This window comes from Dipodomys merriami, unplaced genomic scaffold (assembly GCF_024711535.1).
Source record: "Dipodomys merriami isolate MVZ:Mamm:240054 unplaced genomic scaffold, mDipMer1.0.p SCAF_6, whole genome shotgun sequence".
In the NCBI taxonomy this organism is placed as follows: domain Eukaryota; kingdom Metazoa; phylum Chordata; class Mammalia; order Rodentia; family Heteromyidae; genus Dipodomys; species Dipodomys merriami.
In genome coordinates this window covers 12,329,829-12,354,693 of record NW_027206179.1, presented here as the reverse complement: position 1 = coordinate 12,354,693, position 24,865 = coordinate 12,329,829, and the positions used below count along the sequence as shown (strand labels likewise).

General features: G+C 50.3%; 1 protein-coding gene across 3 annotated transcripts in view; it reads left to right on the top strand.

Moving 5' to 3' along the window:
• The window catches only part of Atp11a (ATPase phospholipid transporting 11A), a 99,272-nt gene that overhangs the window by 42,554 nt on the left and 31,853 nt on the right, over nt 1–24,865 (top strand). For all 3 annotated transcript variants that reach the window (XM_070002593.1, XM_070002594.1, XM_070002595.1), the window contains exons 2-13: nt 1,228–1,350; nt 7,233–7,322; nt 7,765–7,845; nt 9,680–9,787; nt 12,612–12,740; nt 14,452–14,555; nt 14,876–14,926; nt 18,039–18,103; nt 18,661–18,742; nt 19,689–19,839; nt 21,125–21,322; nt 24,238–24,411. In XM_070002593.1, the coding sequence (XP_069858694.1) occupies nt 1,228–1,350; nt 7,233–7,322; nt 7,765–7,845; nt 9,680–9,787; nt 12,612–12,740; nt 14,452–14,555; nt 14,876–14,926; nt 18,039–18,103; nt 18,661–18,742; nt 19,689–19,839; nt 21,125–21,322; nt 24,238–24,411 (1,356 nt within the window). The remainder of the gene's footprint in view (nt 1–1,227; nt 1,351–7,232; nt 7,323–7,764; nt 7,846–9,679; nt 9,788–12,611; nt 12,741–14,451; nt 14,556–14,875; nt 14,927–18,038; nt 18,104–18,660; nt 18,743–19,688; nt 19,840–21,124; nt 21,323–24,237; nt 24,412–24,865) is intronic.

Genomic DNA, 24,865 nt, shown 5'->3' with positions numbered 1-24,865 from the left:
GTCTTGCAAAGGAAGAGTGCACCTGGTTTCTGTGGCATGGAGCTCAGGGCTAGCAGAGGCGCAGTCATGCGTGCGACTGTCCCCAGAACCTGAGACGCCTCAGCGGCGCTGGAGGTGACATCCCTTGTCTTTGCTGAGAACCTGGCTGCAGTTCTCAGGGGTGGGTTGATCTGGTTTTTCTGTTAGTACAGACAGTTCTGTAGAAGTCGGCCCTAACATAGGAGGTGCAAGTAGACAGGTATACATCCACTCACTGGGGAAGTCAGACGTTTATGTACCAGCAGTGTGTAGGTTTGGCCCAGCAGGAGGGGCTTCTATCTTCAGAAAGTAGTCAGATAAGTGGGTAGAGGGGCTAATGGTATAAATAAGACCAAGAAGGAGTCGGGGGAGGGTTGCACAGCCACGAGCAGACACATGGCAGTGTTGCTGTCCCCACCCCATTGCTCCTGTGGGCCGTGGGCTGTAGGCGGGGAGAATTCTCCCAGGCATCAGAGGGCCACCAGTGAGAAGCAAAACCTCAGTGGCTTCTGCTCTGCTGGGCCAGGTACTGCCATTGGCTTTGTTCCTGCTGCCTCAGATGCCTCCCTGAGCCGCCGATTGAGGCACCCACCTGTCCAGGGCAGTACAGCCACATGTGGCCCAGACAACACAGGAGGCTCTGAGAGGGGCTTGGTGTTTACCTGTGCGACTTCAGTGCACATGGCTGTGGCCCGTTGGTGGGTGTGGAAAGGCCCTCTGTGAGCCTAAGGGGCTCCTTGCCTCCCTAACGCTGAGCTCTGCCTCTCGTTCTCATTCCAGGAAAGTCTGCTTACTCAACGCTGATGTGCGAGCACAGGTCATTCTTTACCATTTCAAGTTTCTCTTTCGCATGTCATTTGACACCTCCTTCCAAATCATCTTGTCTCTTCCAGAAGCCCCCAGGCTTTGCTGTTGCATGTATTTCAAACATATCCACTCGACTATGTCGAACAGCCAGCTTTTGTAAGACCCGGGGCCTCTCCCTGGGCACAGATGGACACTCCTGTTATCTGCTGTCCACTTGGGGGATGGCCAAGAAACCATTTTGGCAAGTGAGCACTCAAGCTTTTGGAAGGGCTCAAGAGCAGCCGAGGCTCTCCACATACGCAGGCAGGGTCTTTGTTTTAATGCCAGGTACCGGGGTAGGGGCGAGGAGAGGACTTGCGCTGCGGGCTCCAAGGCTCATGCTGACTGCTCTTCCCTCCACAGTGTGCAGGAGAAGAGAACTGGGTGGACAGTCGGACCATCTATGTGGGACACAAGGAACCCCCTCCAGGAGCTGAGGCCTACATTCCACAGAGATACCCCGACAACAGAATTGTCTCCTCCAAGGTAGACTTGTCCTCCGTTTTGCATGGTCCTTCTTGCCACGGGATGAGGCATGTTCTGAGCAGAAACAGCGTTCCTGGTGCTATTAAAATGCTACTCCACTCCATGAGGACCCCAGAGAGCACGGCAGTAACCCCCTTTTCTGTGCACTCGGCAGGCTCCCTTCTCTGTCCATTCAGCAGTAGTTCCCCTTCTTTGTCCACTCGACAGTATGCTCCCTTCTCTGTCCACTCAGCAGGGTTTCTCCTTCTCTGTCCACTCGGCAGTACCCCCTTCTCTGTCCACTTGACAGTACCCCCCTTCTCTCTCCACTCAGCAGTACCCCCCTTCTCTCTCCACTCAGCAGTACCCCCCTTCTCTGTCCACTCAACAGTACCCCCCTTCTCTGTCCACTCAGCAGTACCCCCCTTCTCTGTCCACTCAGCAGGGTTTCCCCTTCTCTGTCCACTCAGCAGTACCCCCCTTCGCTGTCCACTCAACAGTACCCCCCTTCTCTGCCCACTCAACAGTTACCCCCTTCTCTGCCCACTCAGTAGGCCTCCCTTCTCTGTGCACTCGGCAGGGCCTCCCTTCTCTGTGCACTCAGGGGGCCCCCCACTTCTCTGTCCACTCTGCAGTACCTCCCCTTTTCTGTCCAAATGTCAGGGCCTCACCTTCTGAGGCCCATTCACTTCACACCACCCTTGCATCTTTTCAGCACACCACAGAACTGTCTGGCCAGCCCTATGTACTGACTGCCCTGGGCCAAAATAAGGTAGAGGTAAGAGCGGCCACCACAAGAGAGCAAATGAAGAGAGAGATGCCAGCACTCCCAGCCCTCCCCCCAAACATAGAGAAGAGAGGAATTCTTCCTGGAGTGCCCCGAATGCTGAGGAGGTGTCTGATGGTGTCACACCTACACCTTTTCCTCAGTGGGCGTGGAAGTGCAGACGTGCTTCACATGTAGAAACCAGCTTGGGAAATGGATCTGACAGTGCTGGGTGCAAGTGAGAGGGTGAAGGGTGTTTTTAGATGACACCTCCTCCGAGGCACACAACCCAATCATCTGAGGATGTGTGCATGTGGTGTAGGGGTGTGTGTGTGTGTGTGTGTGTGTGTGTGTGTGTGTGTGTGTGTGTGTGTGTGTGTGTGTGTGTGTGTGTGTGTGTGTGTGTGTGTGTGTGTGTGTGTGTGTGTGTGTAGGTGTGTAGGTGTAGAGGGGTGTGTGTGTGTGTGTGTGTGTGAAGGTGAAGTCCCCAGGGGGAGGCTGCATAATTCCTATGTGTAGACCCACATGTTAGAACGATGTAGTACACACATACTTTCCTGTGTGTAGACCTACTTTGCACACCCTTGGTTTCCTGTGTGTAGACCTACTTTGTACACCCATGGTTTCCTGTGTGTAGACCTGGGAAGCAGGTGCAGTTTGGTCACATGTGGTTCCCAGGTGGGGTCTTCTTAATTCACACCTGGTGTAGTCCCACTTAGCTCACACAGTTTCCTGGATATAGACCTGTGGTGGACTTGCTAAATGCTTTCTGTGAACTTCCAGCGTCCGTTGTGTGTCAGAAAAGGTTATCGTCATTTCAAATCCCATTTTATGGCTGTTTAGATTGTAACAGATGTTTAAAAACTTACAGTAGCTTTCATCTTTTTTGTCCAAGTCAAGGACTCAAACTAAGTATCTGATTCATTGGCTGGTGCTCTACCACCTGAGCCAGGCCTCCAACCAGATAATAGCTTTATTGTAGAAACACAATGTGTAATCTAGAAAAGTATGCCCCAAACAAAATTCCAACCAAAGGAGTGTACTCTGTGATTACAGAAGCTTAGTAAGTGAAGAAGAAATAAATTGAAAAGGAAATTTACATTCAAACACATACCTTCTCCAACCTGTTTATAATCTGAGATACTTTGAAGTAACTCACACTTTTTCTGTGCTTGAATGTGTCTCAGTAACCCATAAGGAAGGGGTCAGAAAACATCCAGAAACCTGATGTATTTCTTAAAATCAGCTCATATCCAAGGCTGGGAACAGGGCTGTTCCATGTGTACAGGGTACACGGGGCTGTGCTGGGTATATGCCTGGCCCTCGCCCATGCCCCAGAGCCTTTTCCTTCCCAGCCATGTCAGCTCCAGTGACAGCCCTTCATTGGTATAGAAAGTTCTGTATAGACTTTTGGGGACGCTGCAGCATTTCCTGACTGACCAAGGTGGGAAACGGAAGAGGGATTTGCTTCTTATAAGCACCTTGCTAGCCAGTCCTTTGCACACCCCACCTTGGCCTCCTCTCCCCCAACGCCACCCACCCCCCACCTACTTTCTCAGTCATTTGAGGCCCATCTATCATTTTTCTGGGCTTATCAAATTCTCCTGCAGGGAGTGGTTTGTACTGACCCTGAGAGGCCTTGTCTTTCTGGCTCCCTGGGGATCCTGAACTGGAAGGCCCTATAAGCTTCTGGTAAAGGAGACCTGCTGGATGTTTGTCCAGGAAGTGCAGAAAACCATCTCTCCTAGAGAGCTCTTCACACCAGGAACCAGTAGAACTAAGTCAACATGAGTGGCCCCAAGGCCAGGCCTGGGCATCAGCAGAGCCCTTGAACAGCTCTGAGCTCAGCCTCTAGTGGGCTCTCAGCATGCCTGAGCACTGAGCACCCCTTACCCTTCAGAAAGGAGAGCTGGCATGAAGTGTTCCCAGAAGGCACAGGGGGCAAGTGTGCTGATCAGATCTGGGAAGGTCTGGCAGACCTCAGGGCGGGGGTGTGGGGTGGGAGTAGGGAGGTGTGGGGGGGAGGGTGGCGCTGGAGCTCAGCTAGTGCTGAGCTGGAGATCAGGGCAAGATGTGAATGTTTTTGCTTAAATAACAGCTCAAGTTATGTGAATATTCTTTAATATGTGAGGTACAACTTTACATCAGATGTGGAGTATATATGTCTTTTGTTGAAAGGAAGTTTTCTGTAACTAATCAGTTTTCAAGTGCCCTAACACCTGACTGGGAGTTTACTCCAGCTAGACCCATGGTGTGGAAGGCCCGTTATGTGAGGACCACTCTTCTCATTTGGAGCACTGCCGTGAGGCACAAATGCAAGCCTTGGTGCTCAGTGACTGGCTGGGGTGTGTTTCCTTTTGGGGGAATCCATGTCTTGCAGAATAAAGAAAGCAAGACCTTGTGATCTCCCCACCGCCCTCTCCTCAACCCTTGCATGTGTAGCACCTCCCCTCCTGAGCCCCTAAGAGGGATGGTTTGCTGCTGCCATGAAAAATTATCCCAGGCACAAAATACACAGCATTTCTCTGCTTTGCCCTAAGAAAGTTGTAGAACTAAATACCAGCTTACTCTGCACTGTCATTCTGTGCCTTAAAGAAAGCTGAATTTAAATCATTAGGAAATAGAGCATTGCCTCCACTAATGCGCAAATATATTTTACTGACTGATATTTGTATAAATGACTTTCATATTCAGAATTTACTTTGAGTTCCAGAATAACACTATGAAGCCACAAGTACTTATTTCCAAGTAAAGAGACAGAGGCTTCTAGGCCTCTGGAGGGGATTTGCAGCCCTCAGCTGCACTGTCCTGAGCCCACAGTTCCAATGCGGTCTTATGCTCCACCTGTGCCTCCTCACAATGCACCAGCAGTCCAGCATTCGCCCTGCCTCCTGCCTATACATCCACTTCTCTGTAACAGTGAGAGAGATGCCTGATCCACACAGGGTGGGCACCCTGGGGACGTCTTCTCTGCACTGCTCATGCCCTGGCTTTTGAGTGGGCCAGAATCCAGTCTCCTGGATCTTCTAGACAGTCAGGTGCACACCTGTGGGATTGGATCCGCTTCAGACAGATGATACCCCAGGCTTCCTGGTGCTTATCTTGCTGGCAGAGTACAGCTTCCAGTTCCCCCCAGGCCTCATTCCATGTGACTGTGAGATCACGGGTAGAAAAGCTGGGGCCTCTACAGGCCACACTCCAGACCAGTAACATGAAACCAGAGATTGGCTTACCAAGGAGCAGGTGGCTGTAGGCACCCGCTCAGTGCTGGCATAGCACTTGTAGCTTAGGGAAGAAAATGGCCTTGTAGACCTAGAGGTGAGTCTTTTGACTTGTCTCATGATTCAAGTGCCTTGAAAGGTCTGTGCAGAAAGAATATCTGTGGTCTCCCGACTTCTTACGCTTGCTTCCTTACCATCGAAATAGCCATGGCTTTGATACCAGAGTTTTTCCAGGATTAAATAGTTCTCTGATGATATCAGAGTAGCAGTAGGAAGGACTTGTTACCCAAATGCAGGTCAGTGTAGACATTGCATGGTGGCCCACCTGCCTAGACAGATACTTCAACTATGACCATTCAGCCATGGTCAGTTTTCCAGTAAAATGCTGGTGTTGTTTTATTTCGGCCTACCTTGACCATTTTCTGTGTACTTGCAGAAGGTTAGATGATTTCTTCTACAGCATTTCAGGTTAGCACTGGTAACTGTATGATTTACTCTTACCTTCAGGGCTCGCTCAGAACCGATGGACAGTTTAGTGGCTTTTAATTCCACAGTGGTCCTGGTTCCTTGATAGGTGTTAGAATTTGGGGTTCAGGGGTCCTAGAACAGTAACACACAGCTGGCGAGGGCATGGGAATCTGCTTTTCACATGGCTGTTCTGTGCGCCCCTGCTGTGGTGCTGTGGGCCGTGCAGGTGGGAGCTTGCTTGGCTCTGCCTCAGCGTGTCCTTTACCCCAGGTGCAGTTTTGCAGAGCCCATCAGCCAGATTGTGGCTCTGGCACAAAACAAGTTTACCTTGCAGTAAGCAGTTGAGCCACCACTAGGACCTCAAAACTAAGTGTCCTTACATCTGCCGCAGCTCCGCAGCGCTCCCACAGACTCAAAGCACCTTTGCAGGTCCTTCTACAGCTGCGTAGATCTATTTCTCTGCACTGATAAAAACCCCAGCCTGGAAGTGGCGCTGTGACTCAAGTGGTAGAGTGCTAGCGTTGAGCTGAAGAGCTCAGGGACAGCACCCCGGCCCAGAGTTCAAGCCCCACAACTGACAAAAAAAAAAAAAAAAAAAACAGTCTTCCCTTGTTCTCTGGCCTCTACTTACAATCCATTTCATTCTCAGATACATGTTCCTTTGTGGGAGGTTCATTTCTGTATTTTGTTTGAGTTTGGCAGGTGAATAAATTTGATCTGCATCTAGAAGAACGTAGAAGGTGATATTTTATCTCACGCATATTGTTATAACGTCTTCATACGGAAACTTGTAAGCCAGACACACTCAGAGAGAAGGGTTTTAGATCTGTTTCTCATTGCTTGAGGCTGGCAGTTCCCACATCGCCACCCCTTCTCTTTTAGAGCCTAAGATCACATAGAAGGAATCCTAGACCCCAGATGACTGTCACCTGAAACATTCCAGTGGGTAAAAGATGGAATGTTAATGTTACTCTTTCTCTTGATGTGCCTTTGTTACTGAGTGAATGCATTCTAGACATCTGGGGAGGTGTTTCAGTTAATTAATGAGTGGAAGGTTGTGCCCTGGATGAGGAGACTTAGGATGGCTTCCTGGAGAGGGGTCTAAGCTATTCCATTTCGGAAATATATGAAGACTAAGAGATATCCATTACAGATCATATCTGTTAAGAGATTATTCTTCTTTTAAGAGAAGAGCTACTTTGTATTTATTTTATCTTGAGTCCTTGAAAATCAGGTAATTTGCATATGTAGTTTTGGAATACACCTTCTTAAATAAGTTTTGGGGAGTTAACACAGATAAAATGTCAGAAATCAATTTTGAATGAAGAATTGGTGCCTAAAACTGAAATTTCCTCTGAAATCCACCACTGCTCATTATACTCTAGAAGAACACTACCCGAAAGTAGAATCTGCTGCAAGTGACTTACTGTTGCTTTTCTTTTACACAGTACACATTTTGGAACTTCATTCCCAAGAACTTATTTGAACAATTCAGGAGAATAGCCAACTTTTATTTTCTCATCATCTTTCTCGTACAGGTAAGGCAGTCCTAGTTTTCCATCTCATCAAATGTAAATCTAATTAAGTGACTTTGATTCTCAACTGATTGCCATACAGATTGCTAATAAAAAGATCAGGGACTCAAGGCCTCTTGTCTACAGTTCACCCAGTCCATTCTTTGAGGCTTATCTCAGTGAAAGTACACATGAGATAAGAGCACTGTGTGCACACAGGCATCTGAGTGGTGCGTGTCATGAGTTAAATGTATCAGCACATCAGACTTGCGTCTTTGCCACATGTTAAACCTGGTTCTTCAGCACACCTCTTAAGGGGCTTCCCTGGCTGCAGCAAGACAATGGGGAGTCAGCAGAGTGATTGAATTAGGCACAAGCAGCAAGAGGTGGCTGTGGTACCTGGCAGTGGGCTATCAAGGTCGCTGGCAATATCACTGATGGGTGTTTTGCTCTCTCCTCACTGCAGTTGATCATCGACACCCCCACAAGTCCAGTGACCAGTGGGCTCCCTCTCTTCTTTGTCATTACCGTCACCGCCATCAAGCAGGTAAGAAGTTCATGGACTAGAGAAAGGCAGTGCCAGCCTTGGCACATGTCAAGGAAGCCTTCCATTCAGATCTACAGTCTGGTTTGTTTCAGCTAGCTCATAGAAAAGTTAAATTGTAGAGGTTTATTTTTCAATTGCTTTGGATTACTGTTTGAATTAAAATCAAAGAGCTAGTTACTAGCTCTGCCTCCTGAGCCAACCAGAGACTGCCACAAGTCAGACACTGCAGAGTTGTGAGGCCTGCACTGTCTCTCCCAAAGCCTGCTCCTGCTGATAACGTAGCACCACTTTCTGTAGGTTTATCAGGTCGTAGTTCATCTTAGGAACAAGCGATGTTTGTGTTAGAAAAGTGGGATATCCCATGTTAGGAAAGAGTGAAGTCCTGTGTTGGAATGAACAGTGTTCTGTGTTAGGAGCATCTTTAGATCCTTCATCCGTGTTAAGTTGTGCTTTGTCTTCCTCTGGACAAGTCACTTGTGGAATTGTCATGCATTCTTGGTAGGAGGCGCTTGCCTACTGCAAACCACTTATCCTGGAAATTGGAATTTCAGGTCATTTTTCACTTGAGTCATCTGGGCAATTTATAGAATGGCAGCTTCTAACTCAGTTCTAGGGCCTTGTGCTTGGTGGACTGGTATTTTATTGCTGAGCCACATTTCCACCCCTGACTTTCCCTGGTCACTTTTAGGCTAGGTTCTCACTTCTTATAAGCTTTCCTCCATAGAATGAAGTCACAGACTTTTCCGCCTGGGGTAACTGGAGCCATGACCCTCCTGGTCCAGCTCCCTGAGTGACTTAGGATAACAGGTGCACATCACTCTGCCTTACTTAGCAGAGCCCCTCCCTTTCCTCTCTGCAGTACTGGGGTTTTGAACTCAGGACCTCATGCTTGCTAAGCAGGCATTTTACTACTGCTGAACCATACCTCTAGCCTTAATTTCTGCTGGTTATTTTTGAGTGCTATTTTGAGGGTCTTATTTCCTGGGTTCAGTACACCTATATTAGGCTTCCAGTAGCCAAGATGACAGGCGAATGCCTATCCTGGTCTTTGTTGAGACAGTTCTCTCAAACTTTTTTCTTTTCTGTCAGGCTAGCCTTAAACTACAAACCCTAGTAATCTCAGCTTTCAAGTAGCCACATTACAGGTGTGCACTACAGCACTTGGCTTTGCCTGAAATACTGTTGCATAGACATGGAATGAGTATAGCCCTCAGTCAAGAGGTAGTGTGGAGACATTGCCACGATTTGCTCTGATTTGTAACAGGTGTGGATGGTCCATGTTCCCTGAGGGGGGAGTGGTGTGTGTGTGTGTGGAGGTGTGTTGTGTTCTCCCACTGGGAGTTCAGACCCTAACTTGTTTTTTTTTAGAACACAATTGTGCAGAGTATTCCAGTTACTGTGAACTCATTTTGTGTCTCATCTGACAGTAATCTGGAAATACAGGTTTGAAAACAATACCTGTCTTTCCCAGGCCTATTCTGATGGCTATCCCAGTCCTGTTCTGTTGGCTTGTGGAGGTGTGCGGCACACATAGGGGTGAGCGTGGTGGGCAGACACCATCACCTGTGACCGAGGAACCAATCAGATCACTGTGTCACAGCCGAGGGCTAAGAGTCCTGCCCAACTTTTGACTCAGACACTTCCTTTTTAGGAATTTATCTTGAGGAGATGTCATGGGTCATGTCACAAACGTGTAGTTATAAACACTTGGATCATATTTCTAATCTCATGAACATAAAGCAAGTCAAAGTATGGTGGGGAAATGTCTTGGTGTGTCCAGCAGACCATGTGGAGTACATGTTTGTGCAGCTAACTTGGGGGTGTCTCTTTTCAGGGTTATGAAGACTGGCTTCGTCACAAGGCAGATAATGCTATGAACCAGTGTCCTGTGCACTTCATCCAGCATGGCAAGCTGGTTCGGAAGCAGAGCCGGAAGCTGAGGGTAATGCACCATGCATGCACCTGGCTTAACCGCAGCTTTCAAAGGAACTTGGAAGTGTCCTATGAATATAACATATCGCTGAAGGTTTTGTGTGTGTTTTGATTATTTAGTGGGTCACATTTGGGCCTATCTGACCATTCAGAAGTACCTGTGTGTACAGAAATGCCTGTATGTGCACAAGTGACTCTGTGTGTGTGTGTGTGTGTGTGTGTGTTTGTGTGTGTGTGTGTGTGTGTGTGTGTGTGTTGCATGCGCGCAGAGAATAAGAGTTCCAAAGCTTGTCCCAGTGTAAGTAAACCCATTACTTCAGTCCTGACCAGACTGTGAACTCAGATTCCATTCCCCAGCTTTATCTCCAGCCACCTCTTCCTCCATATACACCTTGCCCTGTGCAGGCCTCACCCCACACTCTTGTCCTACAGCTCTGTCCTGTGTCCTGGCTGCTTGCCTGATGGAGTGATTGGGATCAAATCAGAGAGCATGGCAGTCCCAGGGAAAGACGTCTCCTCTTAGCCTAGCATGACAGCTGGACAGCTGGTCATCCTCAGGGTGTGTCTTGGGCCAGCCACAGCTCCCTACCCCACCACCACACATTTGCTCTGTGTATGGTGGGATGACGCGATCACAAACACCCCCAGGGCAGCACAGGGCTGTGTGTTAGTGTGTGTTGGTGCATTACTCTTGTTTCTAAGTAGCATCATGTTTGTGCTGCTAAGGGCGCTTTCCCTTTGGTGGGCCAGCTTGGGGTGTTTTCCCAGTGTCATGGAGTTAGATGACCACTGGGCTGGAACCAGACAACACGTCTACATCAACAAACTCAGAGTCGAGGCTTGGTGCAGTCCGTGTAATGACGGCATTTCCTGGCAGACACCTGTGCTTCTAGATATACATCCTTCTTTATAAAGCAGGATGCAGAGAAGGGAATGTTTGGGGTCTGGGGTTTGTAGCTGAACAAGTAAGCCAGCTGCCTTTGCCTTTGAAGGTACGAGAGGGTACTCGGAAATTAGCCCTTCTTGACGTTTTGTTTTGGATGGTTATGGTATCATGGGTGGTCATGGTGGGCAGGACTAGGCCCCGGGGAGCCTGCTCCAGTCTGTTCTCTCTCTTGGATTTGGTCATTTCTGGTCACACTGTCAACATTGCAGGACTGCCATTCCAAGGGGGCCTTCCCCCTTCCTCCACCCCAGCCTCTCGTCTGGCCTGTGTGGCCTCCCCTTTCCCCTCTGCCCCAGTGAGTTCCGCCCTTGGTGTCCACACAGCCAAGCTGGGAGTCACTTGCTGCTCAAGGGGCGTGAGGTGTTTCTGCTTTTGCTGTAACCAGAGGGTGTTGTGTGAAGACAGACTTTGTGTCTTTGGATTGGAGGCTGGGGCTTGGCTGCCCCACTCTTTGGGAGGCTGTGCTTTGGCTCAGGAGGAATGTCCTGGCGCTCCTGCTGTGGCTGCCACTTAGGGTTCCCACAGCATGAAGAGCCACCGTGCGGCCCCAACCAACCTGGAGGCTCTGCTTTTGCCCTAGACACCCGCTCACTTCAAGGGTGTGAGGACCGTGGCTAGCCTTCCCGGTGCCCAACCACCCTGGACTCCTCATGCTGTGGCTGTCCCTTTGTTCTCCTGCCTGCTAGTAGGCAGTGGAGGTTCTGTCACCTTTTTGAGTGTGTGTTCCATCATGTGACATATAGTGCTTTGCAGAGCAGAAGCTTTAACTTGAAGAAGTCTGACTTCTCAGCTTCCCCATAAGGCTCTGTTTTCCAGGTGTGAAACACCCAGGTGTTTGACCTTGTCTTGTTCTTCTAAACACCTGTGGTTTCATATTTTACATGTTAATGTTTCTGGTCCCAGTTGAGTGAGGCTCTGATGTGGGAGTTTGGTCAAGGGTCCTGTTAGCTCCAGCATCATTTGTGAACGTGCAGTCTGCACCAGTCCTGAGGACCAGGCCCTTCCCTGAGGTGTCTCATGGTGCTCACAATGCTCACTGTGCTCACCATGCAGACAGTGTCTGTGCTGTCCCACCCCACTGCCCACCGCTCCTCCAGGATCATCTCAGCTGGTTATGGCCTGTGCCTTTCCATTTGCATTTCATAGTAGCTCATCTGCTCTGAATCCTGGGTGGGATTTGATGGAAGGTTCTCCAGAGGTCTATTTTGGAATGTGTGCATGTTGTGGTGAGCCTCATTTGCAGGTAGACAAGAGCTAGGAGCCCCAGGAGCAGCAGCAAGGCTGTCCAAGGAGGCCTCACAGCCATTGCTCCCCCTGATCACTGGGGTTCAGTGATTGCTTGCCTTCCAAATCACACCTGTTTCCCTGGCATTGGACGACTCTTGGAGGGGCCCTTGTCCCCACCCTCAGCTGTCAAGAAGATCCCCTCCCTGGGGATGTAAAGCCTAGGGAATGACTTCCTTTTGAAGTCTGTGTGATTCTCTGCTGTGGCTGCTCCTCCCCTTGGGAGGCAGGGGGGAGGGGGAGGGAGTGGTCTGCTCACAAGGTGCTGAGAACTCTCACACCTGCTGTCAACATCCTCCTGAGTGACACTTCCCTCTCCACCCTTCATCAGACATTGGAGTTCCTCATATTTGGTCCAGATTAGCAATGGCCATGCTAGAGTGAGTGGTCCATCTAACAGGATTTCGTTGTACCCAGTCTCCCTGGTGTGCCGTGGGGCTTCTGAGCCAATGGTGTGGTATCAAGTGAGGACTGAACACCACAGAGGAAAGAACTCCAGCACAGGGGGCCATCCTGCGAGGGGGCTCCAGCCCAGCCTGTGAAGGGGACTCGTGGCCCTTTCTCCCCATCCCATGATGGGGCTCCGCTCCCCTCTGTCTTTCAGGTCGGGGACATCGTCATGGTCAAGGAGGATGAGACCTTCCCCTGTGACTTGATCTTCCTTTCCAGCAACCGAGCCGACGGGACCTGCCACGTCACCACCGCCAGCCTCGACGGAGAGTCCAGTCATAAAGTAACGTGCCTGTGTTGGGTGCAGTCAGAGTTTCAGCAGCTAGCCAAGCTGCTGGTGGGGACCTGGCCGCTATGTGCAGATGCTGTTGGTGTCTGCGGGGGCCTGGACTTGCACCTGCCAGCTTTCCTCCCATTTTTCCACTCAGCATCTGTAACTACTGCTAGCTCTGGTGGTTTGGGGCTGGGAAGGTGGCTCAGTGGTAGAGTGCTTGCCTTGCATGCCAGAGGCCCTGGGTTCGATTCCTCAGCACCACATAAGCAAAAAAGAAAAAAAGCCGGGAGTGGCACTGTGACTCAAGTGGTAGAGTGCTAGCCTTGAGCTGAAGAGCTGAGGGACAGCGCCCAGGCCCAGAGTTCAGGCCCCACTACAAGACCCCCCCCCCAAAAAAAAGAAATGGTTGCCATGTTAGCCCAGGTCATTTAGTAGCAAAATGGACAGATGGATCTTTAAAGGTTTCTACTTTACTAGTCAAAATTGGTATCTTTCCTAGCATAGGATTGGGTGGAAAGTCACACAGTTATAGATTTTTGCCTGAGTGTTCTACAGTAAGTATCTTTTTGCTAAAAATGTTCTTAAAAGGATTTTCTAAAGCTGTAATTAGTTTGTCACACTTGGTATAGAATTCTACATGGGCAGAATTCTATATACGCTACAGAAGTTTTAATTGACAATCATAGAAAAAAACGTAGCGCTGTTTATCTTCCAGGATGTCTTCTCTTTGCTTAAAAGGTCTGGATGTTCCCAAGCTGAGGAAAGTGAGAATAGCTCACGAATCTGCAGGTCCAAAACAGTGCTTATATAGTCCCTGTCAGTGAGGCAGCTTCTTCTACAGATGGGGACACTGTCTTCACAGAACACCAGCAGATGTGCCAGTCTCTCATGCAGTAGTTCATATCATTGTAGAAAGTCCTTGGGATTTTTAGTGTTTATTTTCACATTTTCTATATAGCGTATCCCAAGGGAATGAACCTTCTGCCATAAGCACTTGCACATTGCAGGACTTCCACTGGACGTGGAGGGGGGGGCCCTAGATGAAGGGAGGATTTATTCTGAGCCTGAGAAGAGGCCTGATCCAGCCTTCAAGACTATGGGAGCCACTGGCGCTCTGTTTTCCAAGGACTGCTGTTTGGACTGGTCCCAGGGAAACCATTGCTGGTCCAGTGGAAGGCTTAAAGGTGTCTAACGCTCTGTTAGCACACTGCTGGAGATGAAGCAGGGGGCTATTGTCCCATTTGGGAGCTGAATGTGTTAGAATGGTTGTTGTATGCTAGCTGCTAGTGTGTTTGTACTTAGCATCCTACCTGTGCCATTGGTGCATTCTGAGGACCACAGTTGAACCATAGCCTTGAAGACAGAGCAGGACAGAGGAGTCCCTGGATGTCTTAACTCTGGGGAGTCCTGCGCTACTCTTGAGACTTGAGTGGGCTTTTCACCCTGTCTGACTTCTCACATCTGTGTAAGGGGGACAGAGCTGATTGTCAAGGCCTGTTGTGAAGATAAGAGAACTTCCCAAAGTGCTGCGGAATCTCTAACTCTCCATCCTGATCTAACAAAGGGCTAGCCTAGGAATCCTTCAAAACCTGTCCTCTGGGGTGCAGTGGGAGGTGGCTGCGGCCTGGTGGTCCTCATGTGGCCCCTGGGGTCAGACGGTGCCCCAGCAGCCTGGGTGGAGCGATGCAGGCTGTGAGCTGGTGTTGTCATCTGCCTGCAGACCCACTATGCGGTGCCGGACACCAAGGGCTTCCACACGGAGGAGGATGTCGACAGGCTGCATGCCACCATTGAGTGCGAGCAGCCACAGCCCGACCTCTACAAGTAAGTTCACCCCACCTTGGAGAGCACGGCCTGCAGACGTGGGCCGCCAGTCTCTGTGGACAGGCAGCTCCACTACAAATTCCAGGCAGTGTCCACACATACCCCAGCGGCCTGCAGGTTAAACTTAGGGGAGGAAGGCTGCTCCCTGTCCAGGCAGTTTGTCAAGAAATGGTTGAGGAGCATCTAAGCCCTGGCAGGTTTGCTGAGGAGGGGAATGACCTTTCCACAGGCATCTGTTCTCAATGGGGCCTGCCTGACAAGAGTGCACCCCTGAGGGGCCCCTTCCCCGCGAGTCATTAACCGGGCTTCTCTGTTGCCAGGTTTGTGGGACGCATCAATGTTTACAATGAGCAGCACGACCCTGTGGTGAGGTGAGTCGTGGGAATCCTGGCAGCACTGTGGTATGAGGAGCTCCTTCTTGTCTTGGTCTGAGCGTCTCCTCTTGCTGATCTGTTCTGTTTGGAAAGTAGGATTCAGCCTCACAGAGAACAGGCTCTGTTCTCAGTCCTGAGTTTGTCTTTGCTTGTGTGTTGGAATAATGGTGCTCCACAAGACTGCCCAGAGTGGCCACCTGGGCAGGGCACAGAGCCATGCATTGTGTGTGACAAGACTTATGCTGCGAAGTTGGTTTCCACTTGGGAGGCCATTTTATCAGATGTGTTAGTATACTTGGGCTGGTCACTAGAGCAGGTCTTACTCGAAGCTCTCGCCAGCCCACATAGGAAGGTAGGTAGCTGCTGCCTGTCAGGAGGCAGGTGGATGGCCATTGTTGGGTGTGCTGTCCCTCAGGCTGGTGGATGACCATTGCAGGGTGAGCTGTCCATCGCAGGGTCTGTGTCAACACTGCAGTCCCCCACTGTGCATCCACAGCTCCACATCACCTTCAGATGTCCAGCTGAGAGCTACCCGCTTCCCTTTTCCATCTGATGCTGTTTTGAGTCTAGCAGTTATTTATAAAATGATAACTTGCATTTTTAGTTTAGGAAATTAGCCTATAAGTAGGTTTTAAAAAAGAAATGTCAGGTAATGAGTACATGTCTTTTTGGACAATGTCATGCTTTCCATCACTTCCTATTTCCCCGTCCTGTCCCTGCCCTCAAAATGCATAGTGCATTTTCCACATCATGTTTACCGAGTGCCATGCCTGAGGTTGATCATCCGAGTGCCATGCCTGCAGTTGTTCATCTGTCCTCCCTCCCGTTACCAGCCTTCTTTAGACCCCTGCAAAAGTGTAGCAGGCTTCAAAGCTGCTTCTCCATAAACAGAGAATTTTTCCTTAGACTCAAGCGGTTTCTATATCCTCAATACTGTTATTATCGTATATTAAAATGTTTTCTCAGAAGTAGAAACACTGCAAAATAGTTACCAAAATATCCCTTGGTCCCTAGGGATTGCCTCCCATGGGGCTCAGAGCTGTTGTTTCAAGGAAGCAATTTGCCTTCCACGTGTTCCATTGTCACCCAGCACAGTGGGTGGCTGTTAGCACCATACCTCTCCAGATGTATTAGAGATGTTGCTGTGTTCTTCCTCAGTATATATTATTGCAGAATCGCTTGTGTTTCTCTGTTCTTTGTGGTGCTCTGTTTTCTTTTGTTTCCTGCTACCAAGTTTTTTGTTTTGTTTTGTTTTGTTTTTGCTGGTCGTGGGGCCTGAACTCTGGGCCTGGGCACTATCCCTTAGCTCTTCAGCTCAAGGCTAGCGCTCTACCACTTGAGCCACAACACCACTTCTGGCTTTTTCTGCTTATGTGGTGCTGAAGAATCGAACCCAGGGCCTCATGTATGCAAGGCAAGCACTCTTCCACTGAGCCACCTTCCCAGCCCTGCTACCAAGTTTTGAACTGAGGAACTCACATGTGCTAGTCAATCACTTTGTCCCTTAAGCCATGTTCCCTGCCCTTTGATGCATGTGTTATTTTTCAGACCAGGTCTCACTTTTCCCTGATTGGTTTGGGACTTGTTTCCTGCCTCTACCTCAAGGCACTTTAAGCATGCAGCGTTTACATGGCTAGTTTGAGTTGATAGGTTAATCCCTATGGGCCTTGGGATAGATCTAGAGTCAGCCCTGCCAACCAGGTTCTGTGTGGAGACATGCTCCCTGCCCGTGGGGAGGGGCCCACGGGTGCCATGTTACCCAACCTTTAGTTTACCCAACCTTTAGTGTTGATATTGATGCTACTCAGTAAACTTTGAATATTTGAATCTTTAAAGATGCTCATAATGCTGGAAGAAACTGACTATTTTGAGTTACTCACTTCTTAGTCCCCTCAAGTGTATTTCTTCTTCCATCTGTCCAAACTAGAAGCAAGTTCTTGGTTGAGTCTCTTATTTTTAGACTTCCCAGAGACCCATTTTAAATGGGCCATTTGTTTTCATTAACGCCTATGACATGAATTATTGTAAGTGTATTGCTAACAGAAGCTGACAGCCCTGTGCAGCTCAGGGAGCCACATCTTCAGAGGTGGTCAGGCAGAGGGAACGGGCTGCCAGCTGCCAGCCACAGCCATACCTCCCTGGGGTACCCCAGCAGGCAGCCCCTACCGTGCTTCCAGCTGGGTGCTGGCTGAGCTGCCTTGGCTGGATGCACTGGCTGCATGTTAAGGTTGTGATACTCAAGTTCTCAACCACATTAAAACGAAATTAAATACAAACCAAAAACAGCAAAGACAAACCTCTGCAAATACTTGTCAACTCTCTGCCTCTGCCCTCCAGAGAGACCAAGAAGGTGTTAGTAATAGGGAAATTTGTACATTTGAATGTACTTCTAAAGAGAACAGGAGGAACCGATGTTTCCAGCCCCCAGGTACTGGCTTCCCCTGGCACAGCTCGGAGTTGCCTCTGTGGCTCACTGCCCAGGGCCGGCCAGCACTGTCTCCTAGAGTGTGTTTAGGATCCTTGGCTGTGGCTCGTTCCCCAAGGCAGCCAGGTATGGATTATAGCCACACGCGTGACAGCAATGGCCTCCTAGCCTTATCCTGCCCTGCCCTTATCCTTAACATGATGGAGCCAAGCAGGACTCCTGAGTGTCATGAGGATAAGACAGAAATAACTGAGGGGTGAACGAAACTCTGCAGAAGATCCTGAGATCCCTTAGCATAGCCGTTCTCAAACTTCAGCTGGTTGGGGGAGGACTGGTCCCACCTCAGGGTCACTGCTGAAGGTTGGGGGTGACAATTCTGATGTGGCCCAGGTACTGCTAACTGGCCCACCAGAAGGAATCTGACGTGTGACCTCGAGCAGGAGTGCTGTCAAAACTTTTAGATGCCCGGTCAGAGACCTTGTCCTGCTTCCCTGCTCTCCTGGTGATGGGGCTACTGTTGCCACAAGTCACTATCCCCAGAAAGAGCCTGCATGCCTCACACAGCCCTGTGGCGAGGCCAGGCTGACTGGGGGGGTGGGGGGAGGGTGGGGGTGGAGTGTTCTCATGGAAGGCACGGCCTCTGAAGATGGTTTCCCTCACACTCTCTCATCCTTGTCTTCTCAGGCCACTGGGGTCAGAAAACTTGCTTCTCCGAGGAGCCACGCTCAAGAATACGGAGAAGATCTTCGGTAAATATTCCAGTTAGTTAGTGACTTACAATAGCTTGTAAAGTTAACATTCCACCAAGCAAGCCTGCAACCTTCAGCGTAGTCTAGGTGCACTGCTTCCAGGTACAGTGCTTCGGAGTGCAGAGCCCAGCACAGGACCCGCCTCTCCAGGAAGCCTTGGGGGGTGGCGGGGGGGGGGGCGGGAAATGGGACTAAGCCACCAAACAGGACGCAGAGGGCAAGCGTGGAAACCGACAGTTATGTCCTTGAAGAGATTCACACAACTCCAGCCCAGAGGAACTTGCTTTAGGTCTGCATGCCTTCTCTGGTATCCCCACTTCTATGTGCTGTTGTCTGTTTTCATGAAAAGTACAAATGTGGCCACGGTCAGAAAACTCAGTACGTTAACATCTGAATTTAAACAATTAGAGCAGACTTCAGAACTCTGTCTGAAATGTCCTGTCCCATGACTAACCGACAGTTTGCCTACCTGGGAAATGAGAAGTGCAGCTGGTTCCCCCGTGGGCGACGTGGGGCTCGCGGCGGTCCAGGTGCCAAGTTCAGCCCTCTGCTTCCAGGTGTGGCAATCTACACAGGCATGGAGACCAAGATGGCCTTGAACTATCAGTCCAAGTCCCAGAAGCGCTCTGCTGTGGAAAAGTAAGGTCCCTCCCCTTCCCTGTCACTGCTATTGGCCATCGCTAAGTGCTGTACACAGTGTTTCCCCTGACCTGTTCCTTTCCTCCAAGGTCCTGACCCCTGCAGAGCTGATTCTGTAGGTGTAAGAGCTCAGCCTTGAACTCCTGCCCTAGATCCCAGGGCCCAGACCAGCACAGCTGTTACCACCACAAACTCACGCAGGCCTCAAAAATGGGGTTATTTAATCTGGGGACTTGGTGAGAGCCAGCATTTTCTGCTGGGAGAGTGAACAGGCTCTTCATGAGACACTACACCTGACAACAGTGCGCCAGGGTGATGGCTGGGTTTGCTCCATGTTAAAATGTGCCCTGCTCGAGGTGGGGTGCTGAGTGCTTCCCGTACCCCTCTGTAGAGCTGCTAGAGCTGCATGGAGGACTGACAGCAGGGATCCTGGCCCCTGAGAGGGCCTGGACGTGCTGTCCCAGGCCTCTGCTATCCTGGCTCAAGTATAAAGGTGGAGCCTGATTGTAGAAAATAAGCCTCTGTCCCACAGCCGAAGTTGGGCTCTTCCCACCTGAACATTTCCCCTCCCTTCTGACTGTGCCCCTCCCTCCTGACTTTGCCCCTTCCTCTCCTTAAGGGAAGTAATCACTGAATTTTGACTCCCTTGTTGATGCTTCCTGGTGGAAGCTTCTGAGCTTTCTTTAAAGTGGTAGCATTCCAGCCACACAGAGTGTTTTTGCTGTTTCTCCCTTGCTCCTTGCATCCCTTCCCACTGTCTGGTGGGGCGCTGCCATCTTTGGGGTGCCTTGGTGGGTGGCTTGGCTCTTCCTCACATAGTGAAGCCCTGCTTGGGGGGTGGGGCGGGGGGACAGTAAGAGTTCCTTCGGTGCTGTGAGGGAGGTAGGAAGAGCTCCGCCCCTGCTGTGTGAAGAGGTCTAACTACCTCCCTCTCCGTGTGCTCCAGGTCAATGAATGCCTTCCTCATTGTGTACCTCTGCATCCTAATCAGCAAGGCCCTGGTCAACACTGTCCTGAAGTATGTGTGGCAGAGCGAGCCATTCCGAGATGAACCCTGGTACAACCAGAAAACCGAGTCCGAGAGACAGCGGAGTCTGGTATGGAGGCTGCCCTGCCAAGGGACTGTCACAAAAGATAATGCTGGAAAACCACAACAGGCTTGGTACAGGGCTGATCATGCAGGCTTGAATGGATCCTTAGAGGTCAGCCGACGCTGCTGTTCTGCTGGCTTTGGGTCCTTGAGTAACAAGTCTGAAGATGTGTAAGAACAGTGTCTGAAATTCTTAGGGTGTTTCCTATAAGCCCTGGCCCAGAAAACCACTCAGACACAGACATGTAGAAGCTGACAGGCTCTCTCTCTCGGGATAGAGAGTAGCAAAGCTACTCTCAGGCAGGGGAGATAGTTATAGTATGAAGAGGAGCCCAAACCAGGGGAAGGGGCTGGAAGGAGGAAATCTTTGTAGTCACAGCTGGACCCTGGAGACATCAGCTAGCCAGGGCAGGACATTCTGTAGCTGGCTTGTTGCCAGGGAAAGCACTCTGTGTCTGGCACGTAGCTGGGACAACGCATCTTGCGTCTGACACTAGAAATAGTGTGTGACCAGAAATGGGCATCCTAGCGGCAACATGTCGCTGATGCAGCTGGGGCTGGGGGCACCTGCAGTTGGTAGGAATGGGCAAGGTGACCCATGGGCTTTGGGATGACCCAAGGTAAAGGCGGTCAACCCAAAATAGGGGTGCATATGCTGACATCTACAAAATCCAGCATAGCACCCCATGTTGATGGCATGCTCAGCGATGCTTATTCATTATTGGGACATAAATGGTGCGTGTCATGGTGCATGTCAGAAAAAAGCTTGCTCTGCCTTCAGAGCAGGGCCGTGTACAGACCCAGATGCTGTTCCAAGGCTTTCCTCTTGTGTCACTTTGCCTCTCCCTCCCTAAAACTGGCATGCCTTCAGGCCTCGGAATAAGACTATGGAAAAGTCATTCTTACCAGGCACTTCTACTTTGTGTGGCTTCTGGGTTGTTTCTTAGTAGCTTTGGTAATTTGTCAGTTACAAAGAGAGGTCATGAATTCTCAGTCATGAAGTTGCATAGACTGGCCCGTGCCAAGGCAGTGCACTTACTTGTGTAACCTCCTGATAGTGCAGCTGAACACTCCTACTCCTGGCCGGGGCAGTCTGAAAATGGTGTGGTCCCAAATTACACTACCATTTATGCCTCCGGGTAAGATCTTAGTACTCCCCCTGCAGTAAGGGCTCAATAAGCTTCCTCCCCCCTCCCCCCTCCAGTATGGTCTTGATATTCAGTACTCCCCAGTGCAACAAGGTGCTTGGTACTTGGTACTTACACCGTCTCTGATGCAGCCCCTGCTCTCAGTTCCTCAGGGCCTTCACCGACTTCCTGGCCTTCATGGTCCTTTTCAACTACATCATCCCCGTGTCCATGTACGTCACAGTGGAGATGCAGAAGTTCCTGGGCTCCTACTTCATCACCTGGGATGAAGACATGTTTGATGAGGAGATGGGCGAGGGACCCCTGGTCAACACTTCTGACCTTAATGAGGAGCTGGGGCAGGTCAGTATCTGCTGGCATCTCCCATACTTTGCTAGTTCCGTGCCAACCTCCTGTGCGTCTCCAGATCTGATTCTCTGTGGCTCCCGCTGTGCTAAGTCATCCTGAGGTCAGATGAGACCTTTTCCACTGTCATGCATGCATTTAGACCCGCTGAAGGGCTGGCTTTGAACTTCTATCAGCCTAACAACTGGCAGTTTATAACCTATGCCAAATTAATTGCATTAACCAAGTCTGGATTTTTTTCCTGTTTCTGGGCCTTACTGTTGTGTGGATGGGAACGGCAAGATCGCCTACCCTCTGCTTTTGTAGGTGATAATTAATCCTTACAGCCTCTTGTATCTTCTCTTTAAAGAAGACAGATGAGTGGCACATCATGTGGCACAGAGTTCGGAATGCCTGGGTTTAGATTAGGGTGGCAGCCACATGAGATCAGGACCCTCATCTATACCCCCGAGGTGTCTTGTTCTGTGGGTATGGGAAACCACGGGTGCTACCTGGCTAGACATGGTGCAGATGACACAAAATGGTGGAGAGTGACTCAGAACCACTGGGGGTGGGAGGCTGTGCTGCCCATCCCACACATACTGTGTCCCTGCAGCATGAGGTCCCGTCTGGTTTTAGTGCTACCTGGGAACACAGAAGCGCAGAAAGTCGCACCCTGTCCTGACAGAAACACCATTTGGTAGATGACACTCATTGTCCTCTGATCCAGCCTGAGGTACTGGTGGTTGCCATGGGCCCAGAGGGCCCAGCAGCGATGGTCCTGGGCTTGAGCTGCCTCCGGTGAGAAGTACCCTTCACCAGAAATGAGGATTGCCTGGTGGCTGGTTTGGCATTTGGTACTTTCTTCTAGCACATTCTACAACCTGGTTGGGCTGCTTCTTCCTGGCAGCAATGCCTGAGTCAGGGCTGAGGGAAGAGCCCCCTGCAGCCGCGCAGCACACACGGCCTGTTTTGTGTGTTCCTGAGACACCTACTGGGAAAGGTTTTGCTCTAAGAGGAACATTAAGCAGTGCTAAGACCCTCGAGCCCTGTCTAGAGTCCACTGCGACAAGACTTGACCTGTGCTCTCCTGAGCTAGGCTGCAGTGCTGGTTATAGGGAAGTCCCGAGGTCAGGACAGGCGGGCACTTCGAGGCCACCTGTTGCCATCAGCATCTAGTCAGATGATGCCTGCTCTCCGCAGGCATGTAAGGTGCTGTGCGAGGCACAAGTCTGCTTCTCAGGGGAAGATGCAGCCCAGAGGTCAGCGCCACCACCTCCATTTCCAGAGGGGAAACTGAGGCTCAGAAGATTGTCCAACTGTCCATCCCAGAGGCCATGCTGCCTCGGAGTGGCAGGCTCTGTGCATGGTTGTATTGGAGCCTGCAGAGCCAGCAGCTGTTCCTGGCAGAGGAGGACACGCCTGTGTTGAGCACAGAGTGAAGAAAGAAGAAAGCCACTGTCCCTACTGGGCAGAGATGCAAACCCCACGATGAACAATGACAAACAAGACCACCAGCCCCAAGAAGACCAGGCACCGAGACCAGGTGCCAGAGTGACTCCACAAGCCCTGCGACCAGGCAGACGCACCCAATTCCACATGGCTCCCCAGTGCACATCAAGAATCAATGTAGCACACTGGCAGAAGAACAAGACAACAGGACAATGCAGAAAAAGCAACTGATGAGAAGCACCTGCCCTTCCTTCCATTCCTAACAGCCAGGTGTGGAAGGAAGTTCCTCAGCATACCTGAAAATGGTGTGGCCAGCCCTCAGCCAGAGGTCAGGAGTGGTCCAGGCCCCTGCTCATGCAGGACAGTCGGGCAAAAGAAAGAAATAAAGGGCATCCCAGGGAGAAGAGGAAGTTGGACTGTCCCCGTTTGCAGATGATAAGATCTTATCTGTTGAAAACTAAGGATTCTGCCACCAATCTGTTAGAAATAATGAATTCACATGAAGCCAAAAGCATTTCTGAACAACAAACTGTCTGAAAAACAAATCAAGGGCTCTCACAGACTTGGTCTAGTCGAAATGAAGGTGTCTCCTGGCTGTTCCTGGTTATCAGAACAATTTTCAGCCTGTCTCCATGATTGTAGAACTGGGGTAATGATGGTTAATAGGATTAAATGAGATAACCTCAGTGCCTGGTAGATGTGAAGAGGTTAACATGTGGCGGTTGTAGTTTTCTGTTGTTAGTTATCACAGGTACAATCCCTAGAAATGTGCTTCCTGTTTAGCTGTAGTTGAGCAAGTGGATAAATCCAACATCTTAACATTTATTCTTTTCTGTTTGACCCTTTTAAAAATGATGTTAGGGCGTAAAGCACACAGTAAGAAAGAATAACATTGTGCTATGGCTTTATAGAAATAGGTTTGTAGCCTATTTCAGGCGGAAGGGGCTGCAGCGGGCTGCTCCCTTCTGTCCCTGTGTACTTTAATCTGACTTCAACCCCAGCTCTCCTGCCAGCACCCACCTTGTCGGGCAGGGACAGTGCAGGCTAAGTGTCACCTTGTTCACCTTGAGGTGTGGCCCAGAACCTGCTTCTTAGAGCTCCTCATGAAGAATATTTAACCCAAATTTAGGGTTTAAATGAGTAGCTATGTCTTCACCACGGTCTGTGCTTTGTCCATAGTCTATTTTGTCCTTTTCGTTGTTGGGCTCCTGTCTTCTAAACCTTGCATGGTCTTGAGTCTCGACTGCAGATGTTATGATGACGTTACAGTGCTTTCTGTTGTTGCTCGGTGAGATCGCCCCCAGCCCACATTGTGCTGGCTCCTGAGGGAAGGACCTTCAACAAGGCCACGTTCTTTTCTGCTCAGCCTTGGTCACTCCTGTTAGGCGTGTGTGCTCCTGGGCCCTGTCTGGGCTGTGAGGGTAGCCTGGTGTCAAAGGACGAGAGAAGCCCCCGTCTCACCTGTGTGTGCACTGCCCCAGGTGGAGTACATCTTCACGGACAAGACAGGCACGCTCACGGAGAACAACATGGCCTTCAGGGAGTGCTGCATTGAAGGCCATGTCTACGTGCCCCACGTCGTCTGCAATGGGCAGGTCCTCCCCGACTCAGCCGGCATCGACATGATCGACTCCTCCCCGGGAGTCAGTGGGAAGGTACGCACCAGTGTGGGCACATGTGCGCAGGCAGTGCCTGTTCAGCATGTGAGTGTGCATGGCTCTTGACACATCTGCGCGGGCAGCATCTATTCAGCATGTGAGTGTGCATGGCTCTTGACACGTGTGTGCATGCAATGCCTATTCAGAATATGAGTGTGCGTGGCTCTTGACACATGTATGTGTGCAGCGCCTGTTCAGGATGTGAGTATGCGTGGTTCTTGACACATGTACATGTGCAGCACCTATTCAGGATGTGAGTGTGCATGGCTTTTGACACGTGTATGTGTGCAGCGCCTGTTCAGGATGTGAGTGTACATAGTTCTTGACACGTGTGCTTGGGCAGCACCTGTTCAGGATGTGAGTGTGCATGGCTCTTGACAGGTGTGTGCATGCAACGCCTATTCAGGATATGAGTGTGCGTGGCTCTTGACATGTGTATATGTGCAGCGCC